Source organism: Marmota monax, unplaced genomic scaffold, assembly GCF_021218885.2.
Source record: "Marmota monax isolate L192 unplaced genomic scaffold, Marmota_monax_Labrador192_F-V1.1 WCK01_AAM20220418_F8-fsc00038, whole genome shotgun sequence".
NCBI lineage: Eukaryota > Metazoa > Chordata > Mammalia > Rodentia > Sciuridae > Marmota > Marmota monax.
The window spans coordinates 13,838,486-13,850,468 of NW_026692498.1; the positions used below are offsets into that span (position 1 = coordinate 13,838,486).

The 11,983-nt window shown below is 40.2% G+C and overlaps 2 protein-coding genes across 2 annotated transcripts; one reads left to right on the forward strand and one right to left on the reverse strand.

The window, feature by feature from the left end:
- The first annotated feature begins 273 nt into the window (after positions 1 to 273).
- On the forward strand, positions 274 to 1,221 carry LOC124092812 (olfactory receptor 5B17-like). The gene has a single exon (XM_046444621.1). The coding sequence runs from the start codon at positions 277 to 279 to the stop codon at positions 1,219 to 1,221; it is 945 nt and encodes a 314-aa protein (XP_046300577.1). The 5' UTR covers positions 274 to 276.
- Positions 1,222 to 10,274: 9,053 nt separating this feature from the next.
- On the reverse strand, positions 10,275 to 11,219 carry LOC124092737 (olfactory receptor 9I1-like). Its single transcript, XM_046444543.1, has one exon. It carries the CDS (start codon positions 11,217 to 11,219, stop codon positions 10,275 to 10,277), a length of 945 nt encoding a protein of 314 aa, XP_046300499.1.
- Positions 11,220 to 11,983: the final 764 nt, after the last annotated feature.

Here is an 11,983-nt window from a genome sequence, read left to right on the forward strand (position 1 = left end):
TATCTGTGACTCAACTATTCAACTAAACAAATTAACAAATTGGGAAGACAATCGTGAAGACCCTTACTCTTCAAAATCAAATAATTGTTTAGATAAATTGTCCACTACATTGTATGGTCATGCCAACACTTTAGATCTAGAGAATACTGAAAAATATGATTATCATAATAAAGTAATACTTACACTTTTCCATTTCTGCTCAACTGAGTTTTGCTCTTCAAAAACCAAAATTTTCCTCTATGCTACACAGCACCTGGTGATTCTAATGTACCACCCATGGAGAATAACACGGAGGTGAGGGAGTTCATCCTGCTGGGACTGACCAGCGCCCCACAACTGCAGCTTCCCCTCTTCATACTGTTCACTGTCGTCTACCTCATCACTCTGGTGGGGAACCTGGGGATGATCACATTGATCCTGCTGGACTCACGCCTCCACACCCCCATGTACTTTTTCCTCAGTAACCTGTCTCTGGTGGACTTTTGTTCCTCCTCAGCTGTCACTCCCAAGGTCATGGCTGGGTTGCTGATGGAAGACAAGGTCATCTCCCACAATGCTTGTGCTGCTCAGATGTTCTTTTTTGCACTCTTTGCCACTGTAGAAAATTACCTCCTGACCACAATGGCCTATGACCGCTATGCAGCAGTGTGCCAACCCCTGCATTACTCCACCATCATGACAAACACTGTGTGCACTCGTCTGACCATAGGCTGCTATGCCATTGGTTTGCTGAATGCTTCTATGCAAATTGGAGACACGTTCTGCCTCTCTTTCTGTGTGACCAATGTGGTCCATCACTTCTTCTGTGATATTCCCGCTGTCATGACTCTGACTTGCTCTGATAAACACATTGCCGAACTGATTCTTGTTCTTATGTCAACTTTTAATGTCATTTTTGCTTTTCTTGTTATCTTGATTTCCTACCTGTTCATATTCATCACCGTTTTGAAGATGCACTCAGGTAAGGGATACCAGAAGGCTTTATCCACCTGTGCTTCTCACCTCATTACAGTTTCTATTTTTTATGGGACGGTCATCATCATGTATTTACAGCCGAGTTCCAGTCACTCCATGGACAGTGACAAAATTGCATCTGTATTCTACACTATGGTCATCCCCATGCTGAACCCTGTGGTCTATAGCCTGAGGAATAAGGAGGTCAAGAGTGCACTCAAGAAGGTTGTTAAAAAGGCAAAATCTTCTCTAGGTTTAGTTCTTTAATGATGTAAAACCCACAGAAAGTTATTTCATCCCTCTTATAATTACTGTATGCAGTAATCCAATGTTAAATACTTTGTGATATATAGAAAAACATCATCTAATATTATTTCTTTAGTTCAAAAACAGTTCTAAGTATCCACAAATTTGAAAATATAATTATTTTAATGAAGTTCTATGAAGTATGTGTTTTGTCACATTTTATCCCGATATAAATAATTACTTTATCTTAATAAAATCTCAGTAACCACTGAGTTATTCGGTATTAGAAAGCCTATTCCCATGACTATTTCTAAAATGATGAATGCATCTGTGTTCTATACTGTGGTTGTTCCTATTTTTGTTAGAATTAAAGGCAAAAAAGATAAAACTATTATACCTTGTTAAATAAATTTGAGGTAGCAGGAACTTTTTTATATAAATCATAAACAATCAACTGAAAATTATTAGAATTAATAAATGAAATAATCAAAATTTCAAGGTAGAAGATCAGTATACAAAATTTAATGGTATTTGTATATATAAGCAGTTAATAATCTGAAAGTAAAATTAATAGAATTCCACTTAAAAACATTAAAATTAATGAAAAGATCATGGGGAAAAACAGCAAACATGATTTTTTTCAGGTATCCTTGAGGGTTTTATTTTTATACATTTTGGAGGCAAAATAAAAATTTTTATTTTTCTTATTCTTAATTGATCTAACAGATAACAGCTTGTTCAGAACCATAGAAGCAACAATGTCTTCAATGACATGAGGTATTTTAACTATGTAATTAAATGGTAAAATGCATCATTTTGTGAAACATCATTTAAAATGTGCACATGTCATATGAATACAAATATTTTATTATTATTTTAGTTGTACATATTTGTGGGATGACTTGATACATTTATATAGTATGTACTGATCAAATCATGGTAGTTATGTTTTCCATTCCCTTAAAATTTTTAAAAAATTTGATTAACATAAAAAAATGTTGATAAAATTGTACATACAATGTGATCTTTCAATACATGTCTACAATGTATACAGATCAAATCAGGATGATTAACATTTCCATCTTCTTATCATTATTTTATATTTGGAGGCTTTGAACTCTTCTGGTTCTTTGTAAAATCATAATAGTATTTTGTGAACTATAGTTATATCACTGTGCTGTAGGACACTAGAATTTATGACATCTATTGAACACGTTTGGGCAATATTTATACTCTTAAAATTATAAAACATCATTGAAAGACATGAAATAAAATCTAAATTTGGAAAGACACTCCTTGTTCATGAATCAAAATCCTAAAGCTGAAAATACTCTCCAATAGATCTACAAAGTCCACCTCCTCCTGTCCATCTCCCGCTGGCTTTGCAGAAATTGGTAAACTTATTTTTAAATTCATGGGGGAATCCAAGAGACCCATAATAACCAAAATAGTATGTTAAAGGAAAGGTAAGTCGGATTACTGTCACTTCTCTCATTTTCAAAATGTAGTGCAAATGCTACAGCAATCCAGGTGGCATGGTATTTCACTTAGGGTAATGTTCTCTAGGTTCGCTCATGTTGTGTCAAATGACAGGATTTCCCTCCTTTTACAGCTGAATAGTATTCTGGTTTGCATGTACACTATATTTTCTTTATCTGTGCATCTATTGATAAACACCTAGGCTGCTTCCATATCTTAGCTATTGTAATTAATATTACAATGAACATGGGCAATGAACACAGGAGTACTTGCATCTCTTTGGCATGTCACTCCCTTTGGATCTATGTCCCAGTAGTGGGATTTCTGAATTCTATGGTATTTTTTTGCAGGACCTCCTAATTTTTTCATAATGGATATATAACTAAGTATCACATTCTACCCCATAAATATGTATGATTATTATTTGCCAATTAAAATGGTTAGAATAAATAATTTAAAAACAGAAAAGATAATATGATGGCGTAAGAAAAGGCAGCTATAGATCAGTGGACTAGAATTAGGAATCGAAATAAACCCCTTAGAGGTATGATGAATTAACTTTCAGCAAGGGTGTCCAAAGAATTCAGTGACACCATCATAGATTTTTCATGAAAAAGTCTTGGGATGATGGAATGTCTTCATGGAGTTGAACCACTGTGTAATAGCCTATACAAAAATTAACTCACCATGGATCACAGCCCTAACTTTAAGAGCAAATGCTATTAAACTCAGGGGGGAAAAAAGAGGGAAAAGGAAAATGGGAAAGGATTTTAATGAAGAAAAATAAAACAAAGAAAATCTAAACTTGAGAAATGCAGCTAAAGAGTACAGAGAAAATTTTATAGCACCAAAGATTTACAGTGGCACAGAAGAAAAGTCTGAAGCCAGTGATATAAGCTACCATCATTAAGTACCTAGAAAAAAAGAGTAGAAAACAAAACCAAAATCAATAATAAGGGGACTGACCAAAAGCAGAAATTAATTAAATTAAAGATGAAAACACAATACAGAAAGCAAGTGGAATCAAAATTTGTGTGTTTGGGGGTGGGGACTATAACATCATAAGCCTACAGCTTAAAAGATCAACATCAGAAATAAAGAGAGGATATTACTAAAGATATTAAAAGAGGGAGAGGGAAATGCCATGATTAAATCTATGCCTAAAATGCAAAAAAAAAAAAATTAAGGAAAATTACCAGATTTTTAACAAAACATCATAGTTCTCTGGGGGAAAAAAGTATATACAAGATTACACTTTCAGGGTTCATTTCCATACTTTGTCATGGGGGAAGTTTTTCTGAATGTATAGAGCCCCAGAGAGAAAAGACTGAAGGAGCGGGATGAGAACAATTTTGTGGCCAGACCAGTTGCCACCAGGTAAGACTCTTTTATATTACTGCAAAGGCCACATCATCTCTGAACTGGTGACACAAAGGCCATCTTAGCCAACACCCAGGCACAAAGAATAGATTTCAGCCTTTGTGAGGACAGGTGCTGCCACAGAATGCCACTGCTCTCCATCAGCCTTGGGGGTGCTGGGCAGAACGGTGCTCCTGTGGGCAGAGGTCACCAGCCCCGTAGCTGTTCACAGACACTCTAAAAGAAGTTGGTCCAAAAAGAAGAGGACTTAAGAAGGGTAAAGGGAGCAGACTCCCTTCCCTACCTAGGCTAGGTAGCTGTGGAATATCCTGGGGGGAGGTGGGGAGGAAATGGGAAGACCACTTACGAACACTCCCACCTGGTCCTTTACCAGCATGGGCACATGAGGGACCCTCATGAATCCAACTCCAGTCTCCTGGTCTCAGAAATGATGACCATGTTCCAAACCTAGATCTGGCTCAGATCCTCCCCACAACTGAGGCAGGTGAAGAGGCATTTGGTAAAGGCACTGAACCCCAAATGAGAGTGTACTGCTGTCACAAGCTTACACAGCCTTCAACAGCAGCTCCAGGAAAGGGAGGTGCTGGTCTGGACAGCATATCAGCTGAGGAGTCCAGGAAGTCCTGCCAGGTCTGCAACATGAGCCACCAGACTTTTAGACAATCCTGACAGGCACTCTGGGCCCCTGCTGCTGTGGTTCTCTCCCACAATGGCCTCAGCCGGGGTCCAGGAAACCCACAAGACGCACAGACCCCAATGCATTGAGCATGGACCCAGCTCGCCCTTTCATACCTGCTACTTGACCTGGCTTGGGGAAAGCCCAGCCTGTAATGCCTTGTCCCCAGTTGAGCACATTAGCAGAAGTGTTTTTAAGACTCACTTCTCAACTGCTTAGACTTTGTGGTTATACTTCCAAAGTCAGACATACATTGGATTCACAAGCATGCCCAGGACATTCTCTCTCCAGACTCTTCTCTAGCCTCTGGGTGTGATCAACACATGGGGGTCCTTTACTGGCTTCCTTCTCTCCTTGTCTACACTTCCTGGGAGTTACAGGTCCAGAAGGGTTAGCCAAGAAGGGCTTAATGTTGGTGCCACTCATGTACAATGTCTTTTTGCACATGTGTTGTGTGCAATGGCTCAGTTTGACTTATTTAAAGTGTGAAAAACGATGGTCCTCTGAGTCACTAGCATAGCATAAAAGTCAGAATAAATAAAAGTGGTCCTTAGGAGATGCTGCACACACCACCATCCAGACAGCTCAAAGCAGACAGTTCGGGTAGTGGAGGCGTAGGGGACTCACGGTGCCTTCTTCTCCCTACCTTAAGTCCTCCAGACTGCTAGAGACTCCTCCCCAGTTCCCTTTTGCTCCCCTCCCCTCCTGGTTTAGTTTAATATTTTCTGAGATGCTGTCCCTGATTTTTGTGGGCAGCAAAGTGGCCTTTCCCATCTCTGCACTGGTCACTTCCAACACTGACCTCCCCCTCCCCCTGTACTCAGGTCCTACTGTTCCTCCTGTGTGATCCTCAAGAGACTTTATTCCTTTCAAAAGAACAGGAGAGGGGACCTAGACACCAGGGAAGGAGACTCTGCACCAGCAGGGCCTGGCTGTAGACCCTGCAGTGTGTCCAGGTGTTGTCATTCAGCATCACTCCTACACCTGCTGGTGACCCCCACCTCCTCCCAATTCCAGTTGGGTCCTCCCTGCCTCCCAAGATCCAGAGAGGCTCCCATAGAACTACGAGAGGCTGAATGATCTCCATCTTCCCAAAGTGATCTGGAAAGTGTCCCTCCATCTGCCTCTGCTTGGAGAAGGGATTTCACGCTGCCTGTTGGCTTTGAACACTGGACTTTCATGAGCTCCTGAATTAATGATCATTCCCAGCACATTTCTGTGGTGCTTTTTATGTTTTCAAAGTACTTTCACATGTGAACCCTCATTCACTCCTCATGACATGCAGCATGGATTTTGTGCCCCAATTTACAGATGAAGAAACTGAGAGGGGGACCTAGGATGAGTTCTAGAAAAATTGGGCCCTCCAACCCCAGCAGTGTCCATGACTTCCCTTACAGCTTAAGCTGTCTACCCCAGCTGTGGAGAGGAAGCATGGGTGACATCTACTGCAGACCCCACCTAAGATTTTCATCAACTGGAAGAGTCCTTCCCGAGTAGGCTTTCCGGTTTGTTCTGCACAGGTAGATAATTCTCATCTGTGTTGCAAATGAGCTGATGTGTATAGTCTCAGCTTGACCCAGGACTACCTAACTGTTGGGAGCTTGCCATGTGAATCGACCTGCCTCCACATCCTCAAACCTTCTTTCAGGGCTTTTAGAGGCTGAGAGGATAGAGGTGGTAACTCAGGGAGAAGAGGGAATGGAGGAACTTACCTACAGGCAGCCATGGGGACAGTACCTAGGGATCTAGTCCTGAGAAAACCATCATGAATAAGGGAAATGGTGACAATGACCCTGGTGCTGATGGACCTTATTTTTACCCCATGGGCCTCAGGCACCTATCACTGGGCAGGTCAGTTATCCACACTTCCCACCTGATTACACAGTTTGGCCTAGGGAAAAGTTACCTTCTCTGAGTGGCTCCATGCAAGACATGCACAGTGGAGTCAAAGGTCAAATGTTTTCTCTTATATGCAGAAGTTAGAGAAAGAGAGAGAAAAAGGGATCCCATTAAAATAGAAGGGAGGCCAGTAGAGAAAGGAGACCCAGGGCAAAGGAGTAGGAGAGGAAGAGGGGAGTTAACTAGGGAAGGAAATTGATCAAATTATGTTATGTGCATGTATGCGTATGTCACAATTAACCCCCCTACTATGGATAATTTTAATCCTTCAATAAAAACAGAAGAATATATACCCAATACTGGTGTCCTTGACATACACACATACACTACAAATTATATTTGTTTACCATATTATTGTCATATGTTAATTAGATATATATTCTGCACAATCCTACTTTTATTAAATTGAATTTGTCATTAGTATTATTGTTTTTCATTTTATTTATATATTTATATATTTTTTCTGTTTTTATTGAAGCAATTATACATAATAGTGGGACTAATTGTGATATATTCAATATGATCAGTTTCCCTCCTTCACTCATCAACAGAACCCTTTAACCCCCATCAGAGACCCAAAACTTAAAGACACAGAGATCCCTGGACCTGGGGTGGACATAGGGAATGTGCTTCTGTGATTTCCCATCTCCCCTGCTCAGAAGCTCCGTCTTTTGGAGACACCTCACAGGATGTGCCAGGGGAAGGCTAAGCAGGTCGGATGCTACCACCTCAACCTGAGCTGCAAGGAGAGTCTCAATTCTTCTAACTCTTGTGAACCATAAGGTGCTGCATTTCGTTTGGTTTGGAAATCAGACTCTACTGTTAAAAGAGATTAGAATGTGTCTGGTTGTTACCTTTTCCTCATTTGGCCGAAGAAAATATGAAAGCTAGAGAAGTAACTTTCACTCTTGCGCTGTATCAGAAATCATCACCTCCCAAATTTATGTCACTGGAGTCTCAATATCATCTCCCATTTGATAACTCAGGAAAAGCCACAGAGTCAGAAAAGTATAAACCAGAATTCACAGGTCCAGGCTGGGGCCACAGGGACAGGAAGGTTTCTACAACACACACAGTCCCCCGGGTCAACCTTGGCCAGCTTATCATCTCCTGCATTGTCTTCCCCTGACCTATAACACCCATTTCCTCACGAGGAACTCCAAAGCTTCTTGTAACCAACGTCTTTCTCTCTGACTTCACCATCTGGAGGAACCTCTTTGGAGGAGACTGGGCCTGTTCTTTGTCCATACTCTGAATACTTGGTGATAGTTGGTATCAGGGCACCAATATCTCCATGCAATGGGGTTGTTCCCTGCACTTACATGTTTGTTACTGACTACTATTTCAGCAATGTATTCCTATTTCCATTTAACAGAAGACAGAATTGAATATTTGAGAAGATAACTAACTTGTCTAAAAGGTCATGAGATAAAATCTAATCTGTTTGAATTTGAAAGTCAAGTTCATTAGTCTCTGGGATATATTTTATCTCCCAACATAATATAGTTATCAGATTTACATTTTGTTGTAGGGAAAGAGTTGGTCTTTGTGCTCCTGAGAGGAACTTCTATGAAGCATAGTTAATATTTTTCTGCCGCTTTCTGATCAGGTCCAAGGATATTGCTGCTATGGGCATCTTAAATACCTGGAAAATTCAATTACCTAATCTTCCTTGGCCTGATTTTATGCATATGCTGGAAATCTGAAAATTGCTAGGAAAGATTTTTAAATGTTCTCAAGATAAATTTGTGAGGTAATGAATATATTAATTAGCTGACTTCACAGGTCCACAATGTACACATATACAAAAATATCACATTGCTATCTATTCATTTACCTTCACTATGGTTTTTCTTTTGTTGGTTAAACTTTTCTTTCCAATTAGGAGTTAGAGTGATCAAATGAATGTTTTGTACATTTTCACTAAGAAGTTGATAATTGATATATTTGTGCAGTTTGCTTTTAATGGTGAAGACACTGTATTACAATGTAATTAAAATGAGAGATGATTTAAGTAAAAAAAAATCATGTTATACAACATAAATATATGTAATTTTTTGTGAGTTGAAAAAAAATTAATAAAAAGAAAGACTGGTGAAATTTTAGTAACAGCTTCAGAGCTAGTAAAAGTTATTCAGAAGAAGAATACTTGAATCCCACTGTGTTGCTGCCAAGGGAAGTCAGGGAGCTGTGGTTTGACCCAGGCAGAAATTTATTTATTTATTTATTTATTTATTGGTTGTTCAAAACATTACAAAGCTCATGACATATCATCTTTCATACATTTGATTCACGTGGGTTATGAATTCCCATTTTTACCCCAAATACAAATTGCAGAATCACATCGGTTACACATCCACGTTTTTACATAATGCCATATTAGTGACTGTTGTATTCTGCTACCTTTCCTGTCCCCTACTATCCCCCCTCCCCTCCCATTTTCTCTCTCTACCCCATCTGCTGTTATTCTATTCTCTCCCTTGTTTTTTTTCCCCCTTTCCCCTCACAACCTCTTATATGTAATTTTGTGTAACAATGAGGGTATCCTTCTATTTCCATGCAATTTCCCTCTCTCTCCCTTTCCCTCCCACCACTTGTCTCTGTTTAATGTTAATCTTTTCCTCATGCTCTTCCTCCCTGCTCTGTTCTTAGTTGCTCTCCTTATATCAAAGAAGACATTTGGCATTTGTTTTTTAGGGATTGGCTAGCTTCACTTAGCATAATCTTAATATTTTTTTTTTGGTGGAACTGGGGATTGAACCGAGGGTCTTGTACATAGGCAGCAAGTACTCTACCAACTGAGCTACATCCCCACCCCCCAGGCAGAAATTTAAAGGTCTGATATGAAAAATGGGTAGATCTCATGATACATGCTTAGTGTGTGGTAGGGATTCAGGTGTTTTTTAGCATTTTTGTTGTAAAATATATGTGTATATTTATTATGTAAATTTTATTACACCTGTGTTCATTTTATGTCATATATAAAGGACAGGTGTAATTAAATTTATATAATAAATACCGAGGCAATTACTATCAAACATTCAATAAATGGAATTCTTTCTCTCTTCAGAAGTTCTTGGGTGGTGCTCTCCCTACAAAACCTCCCCTTTGTTGCTGTGTCTTTTCTGTGGTTAATTTAAAACTTTTTCATCTATGTATATGTATCTCTACAAATATAACCTTTCTTTCTTTCTCTATATGTGTACATATGAGTGTGTGTGTGTGTGTGTGCACCCCACGATTATTTCTATTATTTTATTTCATAACTGTTTCTTTCTTACATGAAGGAAGCCTGAAGAAAGACAGTCCTTGGCTCATAATGTGGATTATAAATGTCATTGGGGATTAGTGTTATTTTTCTTTCTTCTTCTGCCATCTACGTATTGATTTCATCTATAAAGTCACCTTATGATCCACAATGACAACCAGAGCTCTAGCCATCAGAGGCACATGACAAGCCAGAAGAATAAAAATCTGAAGGCAAGCATATTTTTGTGGGATTACAACAATTCTTTATGAAATTTCTTTACCCATATCCTCATGCTTAAAGGCAAGTTTCTCCAGTGTACCTAACTAGGTCACTGAATCACCAGGGTTACCAGTTATGTGTATCTTAGATAAGAAGTCCTCTCATTTCCACCTACCCCCTCTGGGACACCTGGACTCTACCAGTGACCTTTTTGAAGGCAGCTTTCACATCCTTGTTCCTCAGGCTGTAGATCAGAGGGTTCAGTATGGGGATGACCACAGTGTAGACAACAGACACCACCTTGTCTTCCTCCAGGGATTTTCCTGAGCCGCTTCGTATATACATGAAGATGAGGGTCCCAAAGAAAAGGGCCACAGCGGTGAGGTGGGAGGCGCATGTGGAGAAAGTCTTGGCCCTGCCCCCTGAAGACTTCACCCTCAAAACAGCCTTGATGATGAGCAGGTAGGAAATGAGGATGACCAAGGCATTGGCCAAAATCACAAAGTTGCCAAAGAAGACAATGATGATCTCAATGATTTTTGTGTCACTGCAGGCAAGCTTCAGCAGGGGCGGGAGGTCACAGAAGAAGAAGTTGATCCTGTTGTCCTCACAGAAGGAGAGGGAGAAGGTGCACGTGGTTCTCAGGATGGCCCCAGACATCCCACAGACATAGGCTCCGAGCACCAAACTCCAGCAGACTCTGGGATTCATGGCCACAGTATAGAGCAGAGGGTTGCTAATAGCTACATAGCGGTCATAGGCCATCACTGCCAGCAGGAAGCACTCTGTAGCTGCACAGATGGTGAAGAAGAAGAACTGGGCAGCACAGCGGCCATAGGAGATGACCATTTTGCCAGTGGTCAGTGTGGCCAGGATCTGGGGGGTGATGACAGAGCTGTAGCAGGCATCTAGCAGGGAGAGGTGGCTCAGGAAGAAGTACATTGGGGTGTGGAGCTGGCCATCCACTCGGATGAGAACCACCATCCCCAGATTCCCCAGAAGGGTGACAAGATAGAGACTGAGAAAGACCAGGAAGAGGGGCGTCTCCAAGTTGGGGTGGTCAGTAAAGCCTGTGAGGATGAACTCGGCCACTGTAGTGAGATTATTCTTGGCCATGGATTCAGTGTGGACTGTTGGTCTCAGGATGAGAATGGAGTAACAGGAATTGTTAGAATCAAGGAACAGAATATCTTTCTCTATGGTCGAAGATAAGTTGATAATTCTGGATTTATGTACAGAGTTGTTTTTCTGAAATCCTGAACCTGGCTGATTCTTCTTGAATTTCTCCTGCATTGTATGGAGCTGAAACTTAAGCTGGTGCTTCTGATTGAAATTAATTCTGCTTCCCATTGGGGATTTCTGTGAAGATAGAAGAGACAAGATTCTCAGGTTTAGAGAGGAGAAAGAGCACATCTATTCTAATTCCACCTAGGGCTGGAATCCCTCTTCTGCACACCCCACGTGGTCGTGCTCCATCCTCAGACAGCTCCAATGTAATTCTCTGTTTGGACCTAGATTCTCCCTTTCTGTACCCTCCACGCACTGACCTTAGTTTATCCCTTCCAGACACACAACAATTTTAATCCCTTCTTACCATGAAATCTGTTCAGAAGGTAGAAGATGATAATTTGCTACTCATGGTAAATAAGTTGATGTATTTTTCTTCTTACTATATGATTATTCAGGCAGGCAGTCAAAAATTACCTGGTCAGTTAGTATTAGTTAGTATCTAAAAGTTTTTCTGCACTTTAATCTTTACCACTCTAACTCAGAGGTCATCACCTTCAACATATTGTTTTAAATTTTTTTCATTATTTATATCATGATCCTAAATAATACGTTCAAACCCATGGTCTAGCTGTCTTTTAATTATGTGACTT